General features: G+C 43.3%; 1 protein-coding gene across 4 annotated transcripts in view; it reads right to left on the bottom strand.

Moving 5' to 3' along the window:
* JMY (junction mediating and regulatory protein, p53 cofactor) overlaps positions 1–20,188 on the bottom strand; it is a 44,311-nt gene extending 24,123 nt beyond the window's left edge. For all 4 annotated transcript variants that reach the window (XR_013843523.1, XM_079995409.1, XM_079995410.1 and 1 more), the window contains exons 1-4: positions 18,101–20,188; positions 6,474–6,647; positions 2,537–2,687; positions 449–618 (exon numbers count right to left, since the gene is read on the bottom strand). Coding sequence is in view for 3 of the 4 variants with exons in the window: in XM_079995409.1 (XP_079851535.1) it covers positions 449–618; positions 2,537–2,687; positions 6,474–6,647; positions 18,101–19,096 (1,491 nt within the window). In the remaining variant the exon portion in view is untranslated. The remainder of the gene's footprint in view (positions 1–448; positions 619–2,536; positions 2,688–6,473; positions 6,648–18,100) is intronic.
* Positions 20,189–23,056: the final 2,868 nt, after the last annotated feature.

The raw sequence follows: 23,056 nt of genomic DNA, 5'->3' as shown, positions 1-23,056 counted from the left end.
AAATGGAGACTACAGTTTTAAATGATGCTATCAATGTGTATGGCCACTTCACAGAGTTTTATAATCAAAAAGATTGCTCCTGACTCAAGAGCTTATAAGCTGCATTTTGACAACATGGAGACAGTGGGAAGAAAAGGAAGAAAGAAAATGTGGCGAGTGTCACAATAATCTAATCACAAATGGGGCACTCCATATTTTGAAGTGAATTTTTTCTATACAAGTGGGGGGAAATATACTATCTTGCCATTCAAATTTTCATAGAAAGTACATCACAATTAGCTCCTGCATTCTTGAAAGATAAATACATTTATGTAAAAAAAATATAAAAAATCCAGTCTCTCTAATAAGTCAATGTAGTAGCGGATTTAATATTGTTTTCAAAGCAGTTTGAGGTAACAAACCAATTTATTTTTGTCTTTTTAAAATTTAATTTCTCTAAAAAAATTACCTCTTCTTTTAACGCATGTTTCTTCTGTTCCAAACAGATTTCTTTTGCTCTCATAAGCTGCAAAGTCTCCTTAGACACTGCATACTGAAGCTTTTCCATTCGTTCCACTGCTGCTGCCCAAGCTGCCTTACCAAACTTTTTCTGGTCTGCTCGCATTCGATCATATACAGCTGTAAAAAATGATTTTTTAGGAAACAGCAGATTTGTCATATATGGAAATGCTTCATATTTCATTACAAAGCTTGGACTTAAGCATATGTTTGTGTACAGAAATAAAACAAAATCTTTATTGCTTAGCCAAGGGCATAATCCTATACAGGATTAGACAGAGAACTTTTACAGGGACTAAGGTTGGGCAGGTATGGACATAAATTAATTTACTGCCCCCTAAAGTAAAGGTATGGTATATCCAAAAACTACTATATATTTTGGAAAATGGTTTGTATGTCTGTCCATTTGTTCTCTATACATTCGGACACCTTGGCACAAGAGTTTCCGAGGTGAGGGTGGCACTCTTTGTCAATGTTTGGATGCCAGATGCCATTCTGAATCAAGATGGTGGCCAAAACATGAATTTGGTTGAACTTTTTTGGTATAGGTTCAGGCGCATCTCAACATAACATCACCAAACACAGCACAGGGTTCCTGAGGGCAGCAAACTTTGTCACCATTTGGATGCCATTTTGAATCAAGATGGAGGACTGAAACGTCACAATGTTTCACGTGTCTAGCAAATTTTGAATAAGTATTTTCAGATAACCTGTTTTGCTGTTTAGTGACAGATCCTGAGAACAAGGATACATTTCACAAAGGTTTTACTTGTGAATGAGCTATTACACTGCTTCTTATACTGCATCATTCTACAAGTTAATTAATTCACAAGAACAATTAATTAATTAATTAATTCACAGGAACATTAATTAACAGGAACAGACTAACATATATGTTAGAAGTTTACAAAATCCCTTTTCACTTTGTTAGCAGCGTATAGCAGCAGTAATGTCAAGATCTTTCAACATCGATAGCATTTTCAGTCTGAACATACAAGTACTCAGTTTACAAATCGAATCACAAACCAAGCATGTTTTTTAAAAATCTAAGGGATTTCTCCAAATTTAGTGTGAAATCTCAATACCTCAAGACTGAGAAAGAGTTGAGTAATTGGGAGGCTATGAACACAAGAAAGAATAGGACAGAAGGGTGCATAAGTGAATATCAGGGCCTTCCAATCTGAGAAGTGGCTATAAGGCACTATAAGGCATAGAAATCCTATCCTAGGAGGGAGGGGGAGAAAGAGGTGAGGAGGAAGGAAATGACTCAATTAAAGCCTATGACAGCCCCTTTCCCTACTGCTATGAACCATCATGTAAATGTTTTTGAAAACTTTGAGGAAGGAAGGAAACACTGTAAGATTCTCACTTTTCCAAAATGATTAAGCTTCAAGAGCCAAGAACCATTGCATCAATCCACATTGTCCATATTGTACAATGGACTTTGTACAAAAGCAGCACGACTGTCTCCATGGAGGCAGCCTGCCATCTTTTTCCATACAATGTTCTGGGATATTCTCCGTTACAATGCAAGGAAAAGATATGGCTGCCTCCCTGGGTACAATACCATCTCTCTCACTCTCTTGCCTTCTTTCCTTAAACAAAATCATGTTCCATTGCTAGCATGGGCAACACTGGACCCATTTTAATGCATTTTTTCTGGCCATCCCACTCAGCTAGTATGTGGGATAATAATAATAATAATGATGATGATGATGATGATGATGATGATGATGATGATGTAATGTTAAACTTCATCTTGTAAGTACTTAATGAAAAGAATGTGCTAAACCTGTACTGATTTTTATAATCCACATGGAAGAGCAGATTTAATCTACAGATGAATACATGTGAAAAGTGGCACAAACCAGATGAAGTCTTATTTGTCCATCTCTACTAGCAATTCATAAAAAAGCAATGACAGTGATTTGAGACAAAGGAAGAAGGTGCAGCTCTAAGACCTTGGATCATGTAAATAAGACTTTCTAGTTCTTAAAAGGCCTTTATTGGAAAACATGAAGTAGTAAAACTCCAATACCTTTCTGTGCTTTTGCTGTTATTTCAAAATATTTAACAGTGAGGTCTTGAATAGAAAGCACAGCCATGTGGGCCTTCCGCTGCCAGTCTGCATCTTCTTTCTGTAGACTCTCAATTCTTCTAGGTCCCAGGTAATCATTCTCTATGGATATCTGAAAATAGATCAGTCCATTATATCCACCATCAAAGCTTAAAGGCTACATAGAAAACTTCAAAAAGTTAAACTGTTTAACAATTATGATATAGATGAAATAATTTAACTGCGAAGGACAGATGAATGATCATGTGCTTTCTGGAACTGCTTAGAATTAACTTAGGGAGATAAATCTCACGAGCAAATGTTTCCTAAATTATTTGCTCTTAGCTACTAATCTGAGTAAGCATTACAGCATGGGTAAATCTTCATAAATTTGCCTAAATTTTTAACTATTCCTTGTACAAAGAAGAAGAAGAAGAAGAGGAGTTTGGATTTGATATCCCGCCTTTCACTCCCCTTCAGGAGTCTCAAAGCGGCTAACATTCTCCTTTCCCTTCCTCCCCCACAACAAACACTCTGTGAGGTGAGTGGGGCTGAGAGACTTCAGAGAAGTGTGACTGGCCCAAGGTCACCCAGCAGCTGCATGTGGAGGAGCGGAGACTCGAACCCAGTTCCCTAGATTGCAAGACTACCGCTCTTAACCACTACACCACACTGACAAGAGGACAAGAGGAAAATGAAACATGAACTTATCTTTGCTTTAACAAAGGTTTTATTACACTGATAGATGAATTCACACTACGGAAAATCTGATTGGCTGGTTCACAAAGTACATCCACGGAACTGTCTTTTAAAGGATCTTAGTATTGCTTCAGGATTTTCTATATGAAATGTGCTTGCATGACTATTAAAATTTAAATCCAACTTCTAAAATGGACTCTGGTGTCTCCTACATGATTCCAGCCTTTGTTCAAAGAAAGAGGCAACTGTAGGAAAGTATTTTGAAACATGTAGGCCAGTGGTTTTAAACCAGTGTGCCATGGCAACCTGGGGTGCCCTGAATGATAGTCAGGGGTGCCATGGGCAGCACCAGCCTCTGACCCTCTTTCCTCCTCTCCCTCTTCTAATGCTCTCCTGCGTCTCTGCCTCCCAAAGGCTTGCATGACTGTTTATTGCAGCAGCCCTGGCTACAAGCTCCCTAGGCAAATGTTGCCTCTGGGGCTGGCCAGGGGGTGCTTCCCAGGCCCCTGTGGGGCAATGTGAGGAGGAACTTCTCTTTGGGGCGGGGGGGGGAGGCTCAAAGACCAGGGTGGCAGCTGCAGCGGCTCAGAGGACGCCCAAGGAGAGGGGAGAGGAGAGGAGGCTGAGGGAACACTCCAAATGGGAGGGTGTTCAAAAAAGAGTGAGAGGCTGCCAGCTCTGCAAGCAAGGGGTGAAATAACTGGGTTCCTGAGTCCCACAGGGGTGCCGCAGAAAGAATGTAGTTGCTCAAGGGAGCTGTAGACTCAAAAAGGTTGAAAACCTCTGATGTAGGTGATTAGCTACTAAAGCACAGTACCCTCCAGGTGTTGTTGGACTATTACCCCCATTAGCCACAGTCAGCGTGACCAGCAATTAGGAATGATGGGAGTTGTAGTCCAACATTTGGATAGCACTGTATTGGCTATCCCTGTGCTAAAGACTCAAAACCCATAGTTGAAAGGTAGAGCTAGAGGTGTGTTCCATATGTCCCAGGGAAACTTTTTGAAAGATAAAATAGGCAAGCATATTGAAGAACAAAGAACAGGCTCTGCTGAAGTGGAATCGACACTCAGACCCTGCTTGTGGGCTTTCCATAGGCATCTAGCTGACCACTGTGAAAACAGGATGTTGTATGAGATGGGCCAATGGCCTGATCCTGTTCTTATGTCCTTAGAGGCGTTTGGCTGTATGCAAAAGCGGTCAGGTGCAGAGTGAAACATTTGCATATATCAAGAGTTCTCATATCTGAGGCAATGAGGGTAAACCTAACTCAAATGAGAAAGGGGGGGGGGGAGATACTTCACTGCTCAGTCCCTTGCCCTGCCTTGCATAAGTCTTTGCTCTAAACAGTCACCTACAGCATGAAGTGTCTTGTGTCAAGGCGCTCAGGGGTACACTCAGAATGACATTAGCACAAAGCACTTCAGTAACACCTCAGGTGGTTAATGCTTCATTATAAGAAGAGTGGTTCCTGCCACCTTGAGGGAGGCAGTCATTAGATCAACTCTAACAACATCAGAAGCCCTCCTTCGATGCAGATTATTGTAACAACTATAAATATCAACAACTATCAGCCAGTCACAAGTTTTCCCTTTGGGAGATATTTGGGGATTCCACAGGTGGTAGAGCAGAGCTTTCCAAACTGTGTTGCAACACATTAGTGTGTCGGCTGCAGTGTGTAGGTGTGTCACGCAAACGCTTCCCGCACTACTCCGGGGACTGGAAAGGGGTTAGTTTAACCTCTGGTTTGCTAGTAAAACTGAATTAATGTGTCATGAAATGATGCATGTCTAAAAAGTGTGTCACGAACATGAAAAGTTTGGAAAGCTCTGTGGTAGAGGATCAATTTTAGCTTTTATAAGCACCATTAACTATCTGGACCCATTCTGATTTGGCACCCAAACACAACTATTTTTTTACACAGCATGTCAGTGGCTTTTTATTCTTCAAGACTTCTAGTCACTGGCCTGTGGTTCTGCCATTTTCAGATGTTCACCTGACTTTTACTATATCTCTATTGCGTGTCTATTCCCGCCCCTTCCCACTGAATGGAATAAATAAAGACACAGGACACGGAATTTAGATTAATGGGCGAAAAATGGCCACAACTTTATTGATTACAGGTAAGAGCGGTATTGGCTTCAGGCATTGGCCCTATCAGACTAACCGGTATAACCGGGAAGGGTTAAGCACCAACAGGGGGAGCCCCCGAGATGCACATCCCTGGGCGCTCCCCGAGGGGTTAATGCTCGGGAGCGCGCTTTAGGCCCTAGCCTCCGTAGGTTTCGGACGAGGCGACGCCCCCCGGAGTCCTTTAGCGAACTACCCTTCAGCATTTTGGGGGAGGTGATGGCGTTCCTCCCCCCCATCTCATTTGCATAACAATACCCCTGCCAATGCCTAACCGCCAAAACCAAGAAGTTGTGACGTTTGCTACGAGGTAGGCGAAAAAACCAAGTGGCTTCCAAAATATAGCCAATTAGCCAAATGGAAAAATTCCTACCAGGCCCCTTGCGGCGACCAGCCGAGGCCCATAGCAAAGTCCAGCTTAGAACCTAAAGGGTGGGAGGGAGGGAAACCGCAGCTGCTGGAAGGAAAGAAAGGGGCGAGTATGGGCTATCCCGACCTTAAATGCCCCTTACTCGCCCCGCCCCCGCCGCCAGCCGATTGGCTGGCACGATGAATAATGCATACTAATGATCCCGGGATTCCCCTGTTCTCGCGGGGCTGTAGTCAGCCCCGCGAGAGTGTGAATGGGTCGTGAGAACCGCAAAACCCCCTCCTCCTGATGTCGGAAGTGGCATTCTGCTGCATATGGCTGCTGCTACCTGTACTGTTTTTATTGTTTTAACTGGGCCCATTTTTATTCTAAGTCACTCTGGATATTTTAACAGGAAAGCAGCACAGAATTTAGATCAATCAATAACAGCAATAAAAATATGTAATTCTAAATAAAAATTCCAAACTCCCCAAATCCATGCCCTAATTATAGATCAGATAGATAAGACAGGCAGAACATAGAAGTAAATACAGAACTCAAACTTTCAAGAATTTCAAACAGAACCATCACAAGGTGATTTGAAAATGACCAAAATTTCTAAAAGACAAAAACAGATTATGCATAAACACATGTAACACCTTTTAAGATTTATATTCATTTTATCTTTGTTATTTTTCAAAATAAATAAATTTAAATTATAAGATTTATGTTAATGTGTACCTTTATCTGCTGTCTTCTGAGCATTGCAAGCTCCCTCATATCTCGGAATGGCTGCAGTAAGTACTGATAAAGTTCTGTAGTTGCTTCAGCAAGAATGCTATATGCTTCATCTTCCATTTGATATAGTTCAAGCAGCTCTACCATGCTTTCTGTATTCTTGTGTTTCTCTAGGAGCTAAGTAAAGAGAAATAATAATACGTCAAAGAATAAACACATTTTCCTGCTATCAAAATGCAACCAGATATAATGACTAACATTTTCAAGTTTTGTATTCTGATACCTCGGTGAAGAGCACCAGTATCACTTAATCCTACTCTCTCTCTTTTGCAAAAAGTTATAAAACTAAAAAAGGGTTAAGAGGGCAATCCAACTTAAAAGTAAGCCAGACTAAATTCAATGAGGCTAGATAAGTGTGGTTAGGATTGCAACCTAAAATATTTGATCTCCAATTTTATGTCAAGCATGTAGGAAGTACACAACGTTAGGGAGGCAATCAAAATCATGGTCTGACAAAATGAGAGGAGTCTGAAACAAGGAAATCTCTGGCTGGGCTCAGTCTGGGCTACAGCGCCTGAAGTCCCTCATCCTGTCCAAGTCAAAAAATACGCTGGCATAAGCCCCCTAAAAGGGGTCTGGTGGCACAAGGGGAGACTTACTCCTATTCTAAACACTTCCAAACACATGTGACCTAGCAACCCAGTGGAAGTTACAATGGCAAAAAGGGTAGAGTAAGTCATATTCTACTTTAAAGGCTTTGTTCCCCTCTGCCAGGCTTGGGCTGGCTCAGCCAGCAGAAGCTTCACTCCTAAATGGTTTCTGAAATAGGAGTAAGTTACACCAGCATAATTTATCCCAGTGTAAATTACACTGGCTTCCTTTGGACTGTTATGCCCGTATATTACTTAAAATTCTATCTTTAAGATTTTTTTTTTTGTCATTTAGCAAAAGACATACCATTAGGGACATGGGTTGCTCGGTCCCTGCTCCTGCCAACCTAGCAGTTCAAAAGCACACCAGTGCAAGTAGATAAATAGGTACCGCTCTGGCGGGAAGGTAAACGGCATTTCCATGCACTGCTCTGGTTCTCCAGAAGCGGCTTAGTCATGCTGGCCACATGACCCAGAAGCTGTACGCCGACTCCCTTGGCCAGTAAAGAGAAATGAGCGTCGCAACCCCAGAGTTGTTCGCGACTGGACCTAAAGGGGTCCCTGTACTTTTTATACCATTTCTACATTGCACTAAGTTTTTGTTCTTTCTGTTATAATCATCATCACCATCATCATCATCATCATCATCCATCCTGCTTTAGAAACCTCTGCAAACTAATTTTATGTAGAAGCACTGTATATAATACCTGTTCTGCATCATTTCTATGCTCTCTACAATTTTATGATGAAATCTTCCTAAAGTAGGAAACCTAGTTTGATAGAGAAAATTTAACAAGTAGAAACTAAGAAAGCCAATTTGTTTTTCTAAACTGTCCAGAGCTTGATGATGTATAGTTTGTCTGTAAATATTTAAGACGTTGAAATACCTCACTGTTAAACAAGTAGTAAAATATAAAAACACATAGCACGATCTACTCCCAAGAAGGTACAGCTGCCCCTGCACAGAGGGACTGCCACAAATCTTAACACAGTGCGCTGTTCGCACTCCCATCACCTTGTGGGTGCGGACAGATTTCCCACATGAAGTACACTAAACATGAGTAATTTGTACCAGGCAAGGAGCTGTGGGAGGCGCACAGAAGCCTCCCATTCCCAGTAATGGCTTGGCAGATTGCAATGGGGGGGAGGGGAAGAAGCAGGGAACGGGGCTCCACTGAGTCCCATGCTGACCTATTTGTGCGCCTGCAGCTGTGCTCATGAAGAGGTGGATCATACTTTTAGATTATAATCAGGAAGAAAATTGAAAGCACATTTCCCACCTTCCCAAGAATCCCAGGACTGTAGTTCTGTGAACTGTTAGTGGTATATTACAGCTACCAGGATTTCTTTTGGAGGGGCAGGCGGCTTTAAATGTATGGTATGTATGCAGCCACCGTTTTTCAGAGGCCAGGTCTACCCAGCTCAGTAGACTCTGCATCCAGGCCTCTCAATCAGGAGATGTACTACAGCAGATATTCTCCAACACTATGTAAGCAAGTATATACTGTACCGCTTACCCCCATCTCATGGTACCAAAACCTGAAGTGTTAGGTCCTTGAATGCAAAGTATGCCCAAAATCCTGCTCAGTCAAAGGACAAGAGCTCTTTATCTTTGTTCCTCCATATCCTTGTTCTTATCTTTTAATCAAGTGACTCAAACAACAATGAATAGCGCAAACCATATTCTAAAACCCTGAACAGGAAACAGCTGATCAGAGCATTTAACTGCCCATACTAAGAAATGCATAGTTCATATCAAGACAAAACTGGAATACAACTTCTCATGCTGTTTTATCTACCAATTGAAGTATAAAAACTCTATAATGCTATGCCTTATTTAAAAGTAAAGTGGAAAGTGTAGGTATAAGGGGAAAACAATGTCCATGCCCCTGGTTGCTTTTTAATGTTTTTAAAATATGTAATCAATATACAAAACTTAAAGAAATTTCATAAATGCTTACGGTGGAAATCTTTTCTGGACAGTCATTAAGCTAAATGATGCCAAGATAAGCATCTGATGGGATAGAATATATATTCCAAGATAAAAGATGCAAGAAGATACTTGCATTTATTATTTGCACAATATTTCTTTTATATTCTTCAAAGAAATCTCAATAAAACTAAGGCTTTGACTGACAGAACTGCCTGGCTAGCTCTGCTCACACAGCAGGGCTTTTGTCTTTTGGCTCCTCCCCGAAGCAGAAGCACCCAGCATCTTATGACATACTACTTGTGAAATTAAGCAGAGTTTATAAACAGCTTGCAATGTGGTGTAAAGGTAGAGGGAAATTGGGACAAGGGAGTGGGAATTAGGCAAAAGTGTGCTGTGTACACAAACCCTCCACAGTTGTACCCACTGAATAAAGTAAATTGTTACACCAGCAAGTTATGGCCTTAGGCTATTATATGCTGCAGTACCAAGTTTTAAAACGAAAGACAAGGCATAAAGAACTTCTCTAAAATATGCAAGGCAAATTTGTCAGACCAGCACACATTTTGTTTAATATGACATCTGTCTGACCCACACGGCAGCAACACTCCTGAGACATTATTCATTACTTTTTATCCCATCCATCATCCATCCCTGCATGGAACTTAAGAGTGGCTTTCTACCCTCACAAAAATCAAGGCAGAGGAACAGAGACATGTCTGAGGCCACACTGTAAGTTTAATACCTGAAGAAATATTTTAACCTGGATTTTATACGTTCCAACCCTACTTATTACCCACTGTTAACATATTTGCCACTTGATTTGACCACCTTGCCTAGGTAGACAGAATGTAGATTATACTATGCTCTCAAATACTCTATTATATTACTATTTGTAAATATCAATTATTTTTCACTAGTAGCAAAAAGCAGACATACAGTGGTACCTTGGTTGAAGAACAGCTTAGTTTATGAACAACTTAGATTAAGAACGCTGCAAACCTGGAAGTAGGTGTTTTGGTTTGTGAACTTTGCCTTGGAAGCAGAACATGCCCTGCTTGCTGTTGGGTGTGTTCCATTTGTAAATTGAGTCCCCTGCTGCTATGGGAAAGCAAACCTTGGTTTAAGAACGCTTTGGTTTAAGAACAGACTTCCGGAAAAGATTAAGTTTCTAAACCAAGGTACTACTGTATATGGTAACTAAAACTGTGAGATCACAAACTCGCATCATAAAATAAAGCAAGGGATGTACACACTTAAACCATACCCTGTAACCCTCCAGATCAGAGCTATCCCACTTCTGACAGCACAGCTGGATATGATGCAAGAAATTTCCCTCCCTTTGATTTCCAATGAGGGGGGTATTAAAAATCCCCACTATATTGAGGACCACCAAACATGGGATATAACATTAGCACCAAATCACAGCACACCAAACCTCCAACAGGAAGACCATAATTCAAATAAGACATTGACACGGAGTACAACTCTCTGTCCCTGTGTTACACTATTTAGAGCTGCAAAGGAGAACTTTGCACAAAACTGTCCTCAGACTATTCTGGGACATTATAAACACTTCTCTGCCTAGAACCCTGAGAAGTACTCCTGCCTCAGGACTCTCTCGACACAAACAGCCAACACCCCACTCCACAACTAGGACTGCCAGGCTAAGCAGAACTATAACTTCAGTATCCTCTCCCTTGTCTCCTACCTACCCCTTTTGCCATACAGTGGTACCTCGGGTTAAGAACTTAATTCATTCTGGAGGTCTGTTCTTAACCTGAAACTGTTATTAACCTGAAGCACCACTTTAGCTAATGGGGCCTCCTGCTGCCGTTGCACCGCCACTACACGATTTCTGTTCTCATCCTGAAGCAAAGTTCTTAACCCGAGATAATATTTCTGGGTTAGCGGAGTCTGTAACCTGAAGCGTATGTAACCTGAAGCATATGTAACCCGAGGTACCATGTATATGAATATCAAATCTTGTCTGAAATGTACTGCTCTAATGCTGCTCCCTACTATCAACAGCAGGAAGCAGTGTCTTTCAAGTAGAGGCGAGGCACTTATTCCCATGCAGTTAAACTTCCAGTTGGCAAAGGCCAGGCATTCTGCCCCCAACCATCAATACTGCTGGCCAAATACTCATCAGCAGTTTTGCTTTAGAGGAACAACTGCATGCAAGTTCTGGATTCCAGGACAACCCCCAAGGGATGGATATAGATATAGAGATATATAGATACACACACACACACACACACACACACACACACACACACAGTCACTGCATTCCTCTCCTTCCCACATGAGAGAGGGGAGCCTGAGGCATAAGTGCTGTCTAAACATACAGGTGGCACCACTCCCTCTGCTCCCACCCACGTACAGCCACTGAGTTTCTAGATTCAGGAACGATGAGCGCCGGCTGAGGTCTATTGCTCATTCTCCATGTCTCTCCCTTTGTTCTTCACAATCTCCCCCACAGCTACAGGGTGAATTTTACACCCTGTTCTATGCAGGTCCCAAACGAGATCTACACCATGACCAACAACAGTGACCAGGATGTTCCAGTTATTCCTCCTCCAGTTATTTCTCCTATATCTTAGCAAGCTCAACAGGCAAAGTTGTTCCTACCAATGGCGTTCCTGAGATAGCTCAGGTGGTAGAGCCTAGTAGCATGCTTAACCTCAGGGTCATGGATTCAAGCTCCACATTGCAAAAGATTCCTGCATTGCATGGAGTTGGATGAGATGACCCTCGTGGTACCTTCCAACGGTACGATTCTATGATCCTAAGAATAGAGCTGGTGCTGGAGCCATGAGTGACACTGAACCTAATATGCTGCTGTCTGTTCAGCCACTGTCCAAGGCACAGAAAACTTGCAAGGGTGACTGATACACATGCATCTTTTCAAAGTACATTTCATCCTAGATAAAAAGGCATTGACTTTGCACAAATTTTTATCTTGTAACAAATATTAAGTGGCATTCTTCAACATCTTTCCACAAGAAAACATATCCAAAAACTTACTGTTTACAATTCCAAACTTACAAATGGATTTCAACAGCCCTGCTTGCAAAAGAAAATCCCAAAAAAGATTACTAGCTCAAAGAATTACTCTTTTACTGTATTTTTAAAAATGCCACTCCTCTGTGAGGAGTTTACTTTCATAGTTAGTGTTATGGATGCTCAATTAAGAAAAAGCTGCAGTCAGAAACCTTAGTATTTTTAAAAACATAGCCAACATTGTCAACAATAAAAGTAAAAAATGCAGCTAATAGGGTCAGGATGCCCAAGGCTGAAACTGTACATAATATTGGGGCATTTTGTTTTGTCTGAATGACAGTTCATTATTTCTTTAAAGAAATAAAGTCACTTATCTACAAGAAGACATGTAGCTGTTAGAAATGGAAAGCCATACATACTGTAATAAATAAATTTTAGAGTAAAACTGGGTGAGCAACGTTAGTCCCTAGTCTACAATACTATTTTCTGACCAAGGTCTCTACCCTCACTACCACCTTAGGCAGGCCTGTGCAGCACTTGTCTGAGGCCCAGGACGGGAGTCTAGTTAGAATAAAGCTATAAACTCAAACAAAAAAGCAGCCAGTCCCTGGCAGTGTTCCCCAACCAGCTTAGCCGTCTGAGGCCCAAGGCAAGTGTACCCAGCTGCCCTGCTCCTCCGCACAGACCTGCCACTAGGCCCAGAACCACGGACACGCACACACATGAAGGATGATTCTCCATGTCATGGGAGCAGTTGTAACAAGCCAGAGCCTAAATCTAGGCTCATGTGTCAGCAGCAGCAGATGACATCTTGGGAAAACTCAATGATCATTGGAATGAAAAATTATGGAATACTATTATAAGAGAATCTATGTTTATCCCAGGAAAGGGTTCAAGCAGTAACACTTTATAGGAAGAGGATTATTTAGATTAAAAGGACACAAAGTGCTAGAACTATAGGAACCCAGCAGATGGGCGGAGTATAAATAATAAATTATTATTAATTATTATTATTATTACATCAGCTATTAATAAATCTCTTCGTCTTCTTAGAAGTATACCGTTCTAAACCCAACACAGATGTTTTGTGAGAACAGGCTTGCTGTATCAGATCTAGGCACCCATAGCCTAACACATCTTCCAACAGAAGCTATTCTAATGTGTCTGGGAAGCTCACATGCAAAGTACAATAAGCATAACCATCCCCTATTATTTTTCTCTATGTGGTAATTAGCAGTTTGCTCCTTTTGAATACTGTGATTCCATATAGATGTCAAAACAAATGGTAAGAGGTAACCTTCATTAATTTTGAAAGATATCTAAGCCATAGTGCATACGTTATGACAACTATGGAGATGCCACCAAAAATGCCAACCCCATTAGTGAGTTCTGGATAACATTTTGAAGTACTCAATATGTGGAATGCCACCATAGCACTGAGAGTCTCCACATCTGTACTAAAAGCCACCAGTAACATGATATGAGGGCATGGAGAATCACATGGCAGTAGCACCCCACATGATGCACATGGAAGTTTCATTGCTTCTGAAAAAACTACTCTTTTAACTTACACAGAAGTGAGAATTTATGACAGATACGTTGGAGCAGTAGACTATTACAACCTAAGCTCAGTTTAAAACATTTCAGATGAAGATAAGAAGTAAGCAAAGCATTTTAAGGCCTACCGCCCACACACAACACATGCCACAGTCTTTACCAATTCGGATTCTAGATTACTCTGGGCTTAATTGAGCAGAAGTTTTATCTCTTTTAAAGTACAAATGTAGTCATTAATGCCCATTCAAATTATTGATCCTCTAATAAAGTATTTTAATAAAGATAAAGCATTACAGTTGTTATATAAAATAAAATGACTGCTCTTCACTTACTTATTACATTGTGATTAAAGCTGCAGAAGGATAGATAAGGATGAAAAGCCCGGAGTTACATTTACTAGGTTTTTTTAAAAGCACCTTGATCTACAACTGTATACAAATTTATACCTAGAGAACAATGGAACTAACTGCTGAGTAGACATGTATAGGCTTGCATTGTTAAAATCACAGGTAGAGGAAATCACTTGGCTATTGAGCTGTCCATCTTGATCCCTTGGGCATGTATAGTAGGGGAAGATGGGGCTCGTCAGCCTGAGAAGGTAGGGGAAGGAAAACTCTGATCCTAAACTTCTGCTGCCTTGTGCATTCATGAGAAAGGCTTTGGGAGTAAACCCCAATGAAAAAATCTGTAACTGATTCCTTGTGTGACACCTTTGGGAGAAAAAAAAAGACTAAGGAATAAACCCTACACAAATCTGGAGTAGAATACAGATGAATGGCGCCTTGTATGCCTCCTTCCGGCAATTCCTGCAGTAAAGCTGGTGGCAAATGTATTGCTGTGCTTTCCTTTGGACCACTTCAGCAAGGCCAAGAGGGAGGACTTGTCATCTGGGCAGTCCACGACCTCCAACACACTGCCCAGGCTTGTGCCCCAAAGAGGTCACTATGAACACAGTGAAAACCATGTGGGAGGCAGCAGTTATGAGTTACCAGACTCTGCAGCCACAGAGGGCACTGTGATTTTCCAGTGGTTTGACTTCATAGTGAAGAATTTAAGTAAACGATGCTTTCTTTTTAAACATAAATCTCCTGTGTGGGAAGACAGACCAGAATTCCGCTCCCTCTGTGTGACTGGCCTTTTTTTAAATTACTATACTTCCTTTTAGAACAAATCATAGCCATTCTTTTATTTTCATGCCTTGAAGAACATTTACGATGAAGTCCTCATATTTTATTTGTTTACAATTTTGAACTTTCCAACCTGGATTCTAATGCACTGCCTCATTAAAAAGCATTGTATAATTTAGAAAGATTTAGAATTTAGCAAATAAATCTAGTACAGTACTGATCAGAACAAGTTTAAATGTTGCAGAGTTAAACTAAATGATATATTAACCAACTGAACAAAGGACTGGCAGTGTTAGCACTCTAAAACAATAAGAATTTTGTTCAAACAAGTTGAGTCATACATACAGTAGAATCTGTCAGTTAGAAAGAGTTTTAGCATAAGTCTAATAACATCACACATTTTTGAATATCTTTGTTTTCTGTAATGTTCTTCATTTGTTTTATGCTAATAAAATATTATCTTCCATTATTATTTATTAAATTTGTACAATGCCCTTCATCAAAAGATCACAAGGCAGTTCACAATATATCATTTTATTAACAATGTCAACTTTTATAGTTTCCCTTTGAAACCAAGACCACATTTTCCTGAAAGTTCTACTAGCTTTTTAATCACACAAATGCCAGAATCCAGTATCTCTATCTGCATCTCTAGTCTCTTGAAAGCTACTTTCAAAGTGCAGGTGGCAAAAGTAACGTGGAAGAAAATATATATGAGCTTGGTTAGGTTCATATTTCAGGAAGAGAACAGAGTCTCATCCTGAAGTATGGAAAAGCACTGCATCAGAATTACACATTAATATTAAATGGCTGTCATCTATTGTTCCATTATCATGGAATAACTTAGCCAAATGAGATATGAGCTTCTTGTTTCAAAGAAAGCCACTATCAAGCATGTAACAGACAGTAGAAACCTGAGAGCCAAAGGACAGAGAGCTACCTAAATGATCTTCTTTCTTAAATATGAAGCACATTTTAATTAAAAGTGGGTCAATTTACACCGCATACATACGCTAACAGAGATACTGACACCAGATATGGATTAATATTCACTGGGTTAAATTAATTGAGTCACCAAGAGACAAGAGAGCTGCCTTGCAATTAAACACAATATCCTACCCAGTTGGATCATGTCTACACTACAGGTTGCGGTGGGTGGCACTGTGGTCTAAACCACTGAGCCTCTTGGGCTTGCCGATCAAAAGGTTGGCGGTTCGAATCCCTGCACTGCTCTGTCCCAGCTCCTGCCAACCTAGCAGTTTGAAAGCACGCCCATGCAAGTGGATAAACAGGTACTGATGCAGCAGGAAAGTAAACAGCGTTTCCGTGCACTCTGGTTCCCGTCACGGTGTTCTGTTGCGCCAGAAGTGGTTTAGTCATGCTGACCACATGACCTGGAATGGACAAACATCGGCTCTCTCAGCCTGAAAGTGAGATGAGCGCCGCAACTCCATAGTCACATTTGACTGGACTTAACCGTCCAGGGGTCCTTTACCTTTTTTTTAACCTACAGGTTACTTCACATTATTTTGGAAGGTTCCACACATTTGCCTTTGGTTCTTAGCATCTCACCTATTCATGTATCTGCCTCACATTTTCTCTTTCTCCAGAATGTATTTGTCCCACAGAACTACAGTAGAGGAACTGAAATTTTACTGAAGTTGCTTGCTTGTTACTACGGGTGGTAACAATTACTCTTTCCTAGTTTTCAGTGTCAAAGTTTTTAGGCACTTAGGCAACCAGGTGTCTTCTACCATCCTTTTTTTTTATAAAAAAAGTCAGAAGTGAAGTTTTGCATATATTCATGCCAAAAGAATATACCTGTGGCAACTCTGTTTTGAGAAGCTGAACAGTTGTACATGGCCCTAAAAACCAAAAAAGAAAGAGGAAACACAGAAGGCATTGAATTTTGACCTAAACTAGTAACTATTCATTACCCTGGCAACAGCATTCCCAGGTCAACTAAATGTAAAATGAACACCAATTAACACTAAATCACAAATACAACAGATTTTCACTAAAGTTAGAAGCCTTCAATCCATGCAGATTATTAAAAAATAAATGAATCAAATCACACCTTTTCTAAAAATAACCACAATCAGTATTTCCTACAAATGCCACCATACAATAAAAGGCATATAATCATCATGAGAACTCTGAAGCAGCCAAGCCAAGCCAATGGCTCTAGAATCACACTTAATTCAAGCCAAGCATGGCCTTCACATCATGCTGCAAAGTTTCACTTGACAAGCATGTTGGGCAAACAAGAGTAATTAGTTACTTGGGAAATGAGTGAGACTATTTTTGGTCCTTACCCAACCTCTTATTCCAAATACTGTAAATATATATCTTCATGAAAAGCACAACTAGACAGACTCGTGAGGTATTCACACAACAGGATAACAAAGATCAAACTCAGAGTCAAAATACTGTGGGCAAAATGTTGGCCCTCTGCTTCAAAACTGACAATGTTGGAAACATCATTCACTAATTATCTTCCTCATTAAGTTCACTAATATGATTTCATCCTAAATGGAAATATATATTAAAAAATCAGTATCTGTTGCAAAATGATGCATGTAATTTTTGCCCAATTAAAAAAAAGTGAAGTATTGTTTGATGTATCGACCACCAACTATAAATCAAGAATGCACAAGGTGAATAGAAGATATTGACTCACACTGATGCTGATCTTAGATGTAAATCTGACAGGACAATTTAGTTCTGACTGATTTTATTACAATCCATTTCCTTGTATTAGGAATAGTGCCTAGCTAGCAGAATAACTGGCAAACATATCCAAGTACCAGTGTAAACATGGTCAAGTCCAGTACCCACCCACCCCACTGACCCAGCCAGTTAAAATAAAAACATATGGCTCCTCCTTAAAAAGTCAAGATACCAGTAAAGTACTGTACCAGTAAAGTACACGTCAATACACCAGTTTTGGAAAGATACAAAAAGGGCCTTAGATACAGAAAGCCATATCCTCTGGAAGTTTACTTGGAAGCACATGGGACTGGCTATATATATATATATATATATAATGTGACTGGCTATACATATACACACACACACACACACACACACACACACATATATATATATATATATATATATATATAATATGCATTGGATTCAGCCTTTAGCATCTTTCTGCCCTTCTCCGAAGTCTTATTTTCCCCCATAAAGACTCTACATGAAAATATAGTCAGGTCAGCAGCAGAGTTGGAGACAGAAATCCAACGAAAGCTTAAACTGAGAGTAAGTTGCATGGGACTCAGGGGAACTTGCTTCCAGGTAAGCATGCTCAGGATGGGGTTGAAGGGTTTCTATTTTATCAGCACTGGGGGCCTTTCTCACCTCCTGGATGCGCTTGCGGGCCCGCTGCAGCACTTCCTCGTAACCCTTTTGCCGCAGCTCGCTCAGGCTCTCGTAATACTCCTCCGGGTCGTCCGTTTCGGTGAAGAGCACCTGGGAGAGGATCTTCCACCCGCAGGTGTCCAGACAGTGGCCCAGGTAGACCTGCAGCCGGCAGCACAAAGCGTCCATCTCCTCCTCCGACATCTCCGGAGCTCCGAAGAGGACCGTCCACATGCCCGACGGCTCCTCGGGAAGGACCGGCAAGCAGGGCTCCAGCTCGGAGCTCACCGAGCACAGCTGCTGATGCACGGCCCGCAGGTCCTGGAAAGAGAAGAGGCCGGCCCAGCTGCACTCCTCGCCCGACGGCGCCTCGGTCTCCGAGGCGGCCGCGGAAGGCGGCTGCGGGGCGGCTGCAGGCCCGGCGAGCGGGGACGGCAGCAGGAAAGCGGCGCCTCCCGCAGGCTCGTCTTTCCCCAGCTCCAGCACCTCGATGTCCTCGGCCGCACAGGCCGCGGGGCTGAGCGGCGCCTTCGCAGCAGGCTGAGGCCTCCGGGCAGGGCTGCTCCGCGCCCGGGCCGGGCTCCTCTGCGGCGGCGGCGGCGGCGCCTCCGCCACTCGGCTGCCGGGGCTCCTAGGCAACGGCTCGGCTCGGGCTGGAGAAACCGGCGAGCTCCTGGCTTGGCCAGGCTCAGCCGTGCCCCAGGCCGGGCTGCTCCTGCGTACGGTGGGGCTCCCGGGCACCTTGGAGGAAGAGGCGGCGGCGGCGGCGGCGGCTCGCTGGTGCTCGAGGCCGGGGCTCCCCCCGCGGCGGAGCTCCCTGGAGCCGCTGCGCTGCCTCTGCGCCGTCCGGTTGTGGCAGGTGATGGCGAACTTGCCCTCGATCTCATTCCAGGCCACGATGAAGACGAACTTGTGCTTCTCCCGTTCGTGGAAGGCGTGAGGCCTCACGGCCACCCAGTCCGCCTCCAGGGTCTCCTCCAAGGCGAAGGTGCTCATGGTGGCCGGGGGGGCAGCCGCTGCCCGCCGCCGCCCGGCTCCCTTGCTTCCTCACCACCACCAAACCGGGAGGGCGCTCAAGTCACTGCCCAGCAGCCTCAGCCATTTTAGCGGCGGCGGCGGCGGCGGGCAAGGAGGGAGGGAACGTGAAGGGAAGGATGCGCTACTGGCGGGGCCGGGTGGGATGCGAGGGGAAGGGACGACGAGGGGGATAGGCTAAGAAGGCGCCAGAGAGTCGTCAGCAACTGCAGCTGCTGCCGCCGCGGCGCGCGCTCCCCTCGCGCTCTCCCGCTCGGCTTTGTTGTCATGAGCCCGGCGGCGGCGGCGGCGGCGGCGGCTCCTCTTGCTGCTGCTGCTGCTTGCCTGCCGGAGACAATACGAGAGGCAAGTCAATACAGTCCCCTCACACAGGTACTTGAGGCGGTCACGTGGAGGCCCCGGATCTGTTTACAAGCCGCTGCGGCGGCGGCGACGACGACGAGGAGGCGGCAGCTGCGTTCCGGATGCTCAGCTCTTGCCCCGCCTCCAGGACTCTCTTCTCCCCCCCTCACGACACACACATACACTGCGCCCCGGCGCAGACGGCGACTCCTCCTCTCCCACGCCAGCCCTGGGTATGGGGAGGCGACGGAGCGGGGGGGGGGGCTGCCGGAGCCGTTTGCACAGTCCTTCCCTCCCCCTTCCTGTTGTCTCCGGCCCGACCAGATTGCCTCCTTTCTCCAGTTTCTCCCTCTCCCGCCTGCCAGGAGCGCCTTCATTATCCCTCTCCCTCGAACAATGTTCCTATTATTCAAGCCACGCAGGCAGCGCACGTCAGGCTTAGCCTCCTGCTCCTCCCTCGCTGAGGGACTTGCACGGTACCCGAAAAGCACAATAACCTCACCGCCCTCCCAAAATAACAATACCCGTCGCCACGGCCCTTGTGCCTATGGAAAAGCAATGGCGAATCGTGGACCTGGTGTGTGCGAATAAATATGGTAGCCCAGCTGCTGGAGACTCTCCTGACAGCTGCATTTCACAACCGCTTTTCGCCTCACCAGGACACGCCAGCTTTCGCTAGTATGAATGTTGACGGTGGGTGTGTTATTCGGAGGGGGGGGTGGTATTTTATTCATTGTAAATGTCTATATTCCTAAATTAACTCTATTCATTTCAAATGAGTCTTTGTTAATATCCAAACGCTTTGGGAAGGAGATGTGTGCAACAACACAAATGGGCATTCATGTTCTATTGGTCAGGTGGTCAGAAAGGACATCTCTGATTCCCCTGGAAATCAGGAGGACTTAATTTTGAGCTGGTTTAGTCTGTAGAAGCTGTTTGGTACTTCCAGCACAAAAATGCCTGTCTCTGATCCTGGAATATATTGTAGCAGCCACACCAATCTCCAAGCGGCCCAAGATTCCAGGGCTCCAGATGCTTACCCAGCTTTGTGCTGCTTTTTGGAATGAGGTACAGCAGAGACTCTGATGTCTTTATTATACAGTGGTACCTCAGATTACAAACACCTCGGGTTACAGACTCTGCTAACCCGGAAGTGGTACCTCGGGTTAAGAACTTTGCCCCAGGATGAGAACAGAAATCACGTGTCAGCGGTGCAGCGGCAGCAGGACGCCTCATTAGCTAAAGTGGTACCTCAGGTTAAGAACGGTTTCAGGTTAAGAACGGACCTCCAGAATGAATTAAGTTCATAACCAGTGGTACCACTGTGTATGGTTTATTAACACAGGTATACAACGTGAGCCTACAGTGGAGGAGTTCACAGCATGAACACCCCAAAAGGGTCTTGTTTCTCCCATATCTGCAGGCTTGGATTGAAATAGAAATTTTGAATGCCTTGAATCTAGCCCATTAGCAAATTGGCAGCCGATACAATATTTTCAACACACGTGTTACATGTTGCTAGTAGGTTGCCCTGGAGAACAATCACACAGCAGTTTTCTGCACAAGCTGCAAGTGGTGTAGCATGGGTTGCCAGTGCCCGGGCAAGGCAAGTATGCTCTCCACCACCTGCCAGTAGATGGAACAAACGGGCAATAGCTTGGCAACCTACATGAGTGGCAGGCGTAGTGCCCAGTGAGCACCGAGCGTGGCAGAGAGCAGGTATATTTCTAAAGCCCATGTAGAGGGCACCCTAGCAACCAGCTGTTGCCCAAATTCACTCTTCAGTCTGCCCATGCAAACATTGGGAGATTTTCTGTGCAAGGGGGAAGGCACACTAATTTGTATTTAATTAATTAATTAATTGATGATGATGATGATGATGATGATGATGATAAATTACGGTATTTATACCCCACCCATCTGACTGGGTTGCCCCAGCCACTCTGGGTGGCTTTGAGCATATATAAAAACATAGTAAAACATTAAACCTTAAAAGCTTCCCTATACAGTGCTGTCTTCAGATGTCTCCTAAAAGATATAATTACTAATTATTATAATGATTTATTATGACTACTTTCTTTCCTTTTTTTGAAATTTTGCACCCCAAGAATTTTGCACCCAGGGCCCCTGCCCCTGCTATGCTCCTACAAGCTGCAGCTTCCAGACCAAATTCAAGGGCAACCCCAAATAAAGTGTATTACAATAATCAAGTCTATTAATTAATTAATCTAGTTTCTAATGCATGCACCACAGTATCCAAGCAATCCCTGTCCAGGAGCAATTGTAGCTGGCACACCAGCCAAAGCTGACAAAAGACATTCAAAGACATTGAAGACACCTGAGTAATACCCCCCCCCAAGGAGTTCCCCTAAGCTATGCACCTGTTCTTTCAGAGAGAGTGAAACCCCATCCAAAGCAGGCAACAGACCATTTCCCCAGACCTGGCAGTCACTCACTCACAGGGCCTCCATTTTGCTAAACTTCAGCTTGAGTTTATTGGCTTTTATCCAGCCCATTACTGAGTTCAGGCAGTGGTTCAGAACTTGCTCAACACTTCCTGGTTCAGATGTTAGAGAAAAACAGAGCTGTGTGTCATCAGCATGTGTATAACACTGTGCTCCAAAACAGACTGCATACTGAGTTCCAAGCAGATGCCTTGGCTACTTAGCAGTCCAGGCTCTAATGCATAGTATTATTAGTTGCAAGTATTAACAAACCTCTCCCAGATACCGCCCTGCAGCTTATGCAACTGAAGCACATACAGTCTTTCTTTCTTTCTTTCTTTCTTTCTTTCTTTCTTTCTTTCTCTCCTTTCTCGTGTATTTGCATTATTCAGAGCATCTTACAACAATGAAACTACCACTTCCCTAATAAAACAACCATATAAAACCAAGCAATATAAAAACCAGCTCAACAGATATTAAAACACGCTCAGCAGTTTAAAAGCCCTAAGCAGTGTTCACCATATGAAGACTCATCTGCCTGACAAGATAAAAGCTTGCTGGTCCTTGAAACATCACAAGATTATAAGACCATCTCCAGTTAAAGCAGCTGTCAATTGTAATCCTGTGTTTACACAGCAATGGGTTATGTCCTAGTGCAGGGGTTGCCAACCTTTCTGGACCTAGGGACACACCTGGAATTTTGAAAAAGTGCCATGAGTGCCAGTTACAAAATGGCTTCTGTGGGGATATGTCATTGGGGGGAAAATGGCTACAGTGGGATAACACAAAATGACTGCTGTGAGAACAGGAGTAATGGCTGCCCTATTTAAAAGAGCAGAAAAAGAGACAAGAACACAAAATGATGTTGGCATGCCACTCCATCAACAAGCATATTTCAGAGAGGGGTGTTCAATGTGGGAGAAGCTGGGCCAGTGCAAACAGGAACTGAGCAGGAAGACAAAAAAAAAAAAAAAAGGATTTTGAGGGGATATTGACATTTCATGGGCACCATAGCAGGTACTGATGGCCCCTGCCATGGTGTGCTTTCCAAGTGTTTTTGGAAATATAATTTTTCAAAACACCCAAAGGCTATTTTGAGGGTTGTTCCCAGATTCACTTATGCAAATATAAAAGG

Source organism: Podarcis cretensis (assembly GCF_951804945.1).
Source record: "Podarcis cretensis genome assembly, chromosome: 11".
Classification (NCBI taxonomy): domain Eukaryota; kingdom Metazoa; phylum Chordata; class Lepidosauria; order Squamata; family Lacertidae; genus Podarcis; species Podarcis cretensis.
Note: the sequence above shows the minus strand (reverse complement) of the source record. Positions and strands in the feature narration are given on the sequence as shown.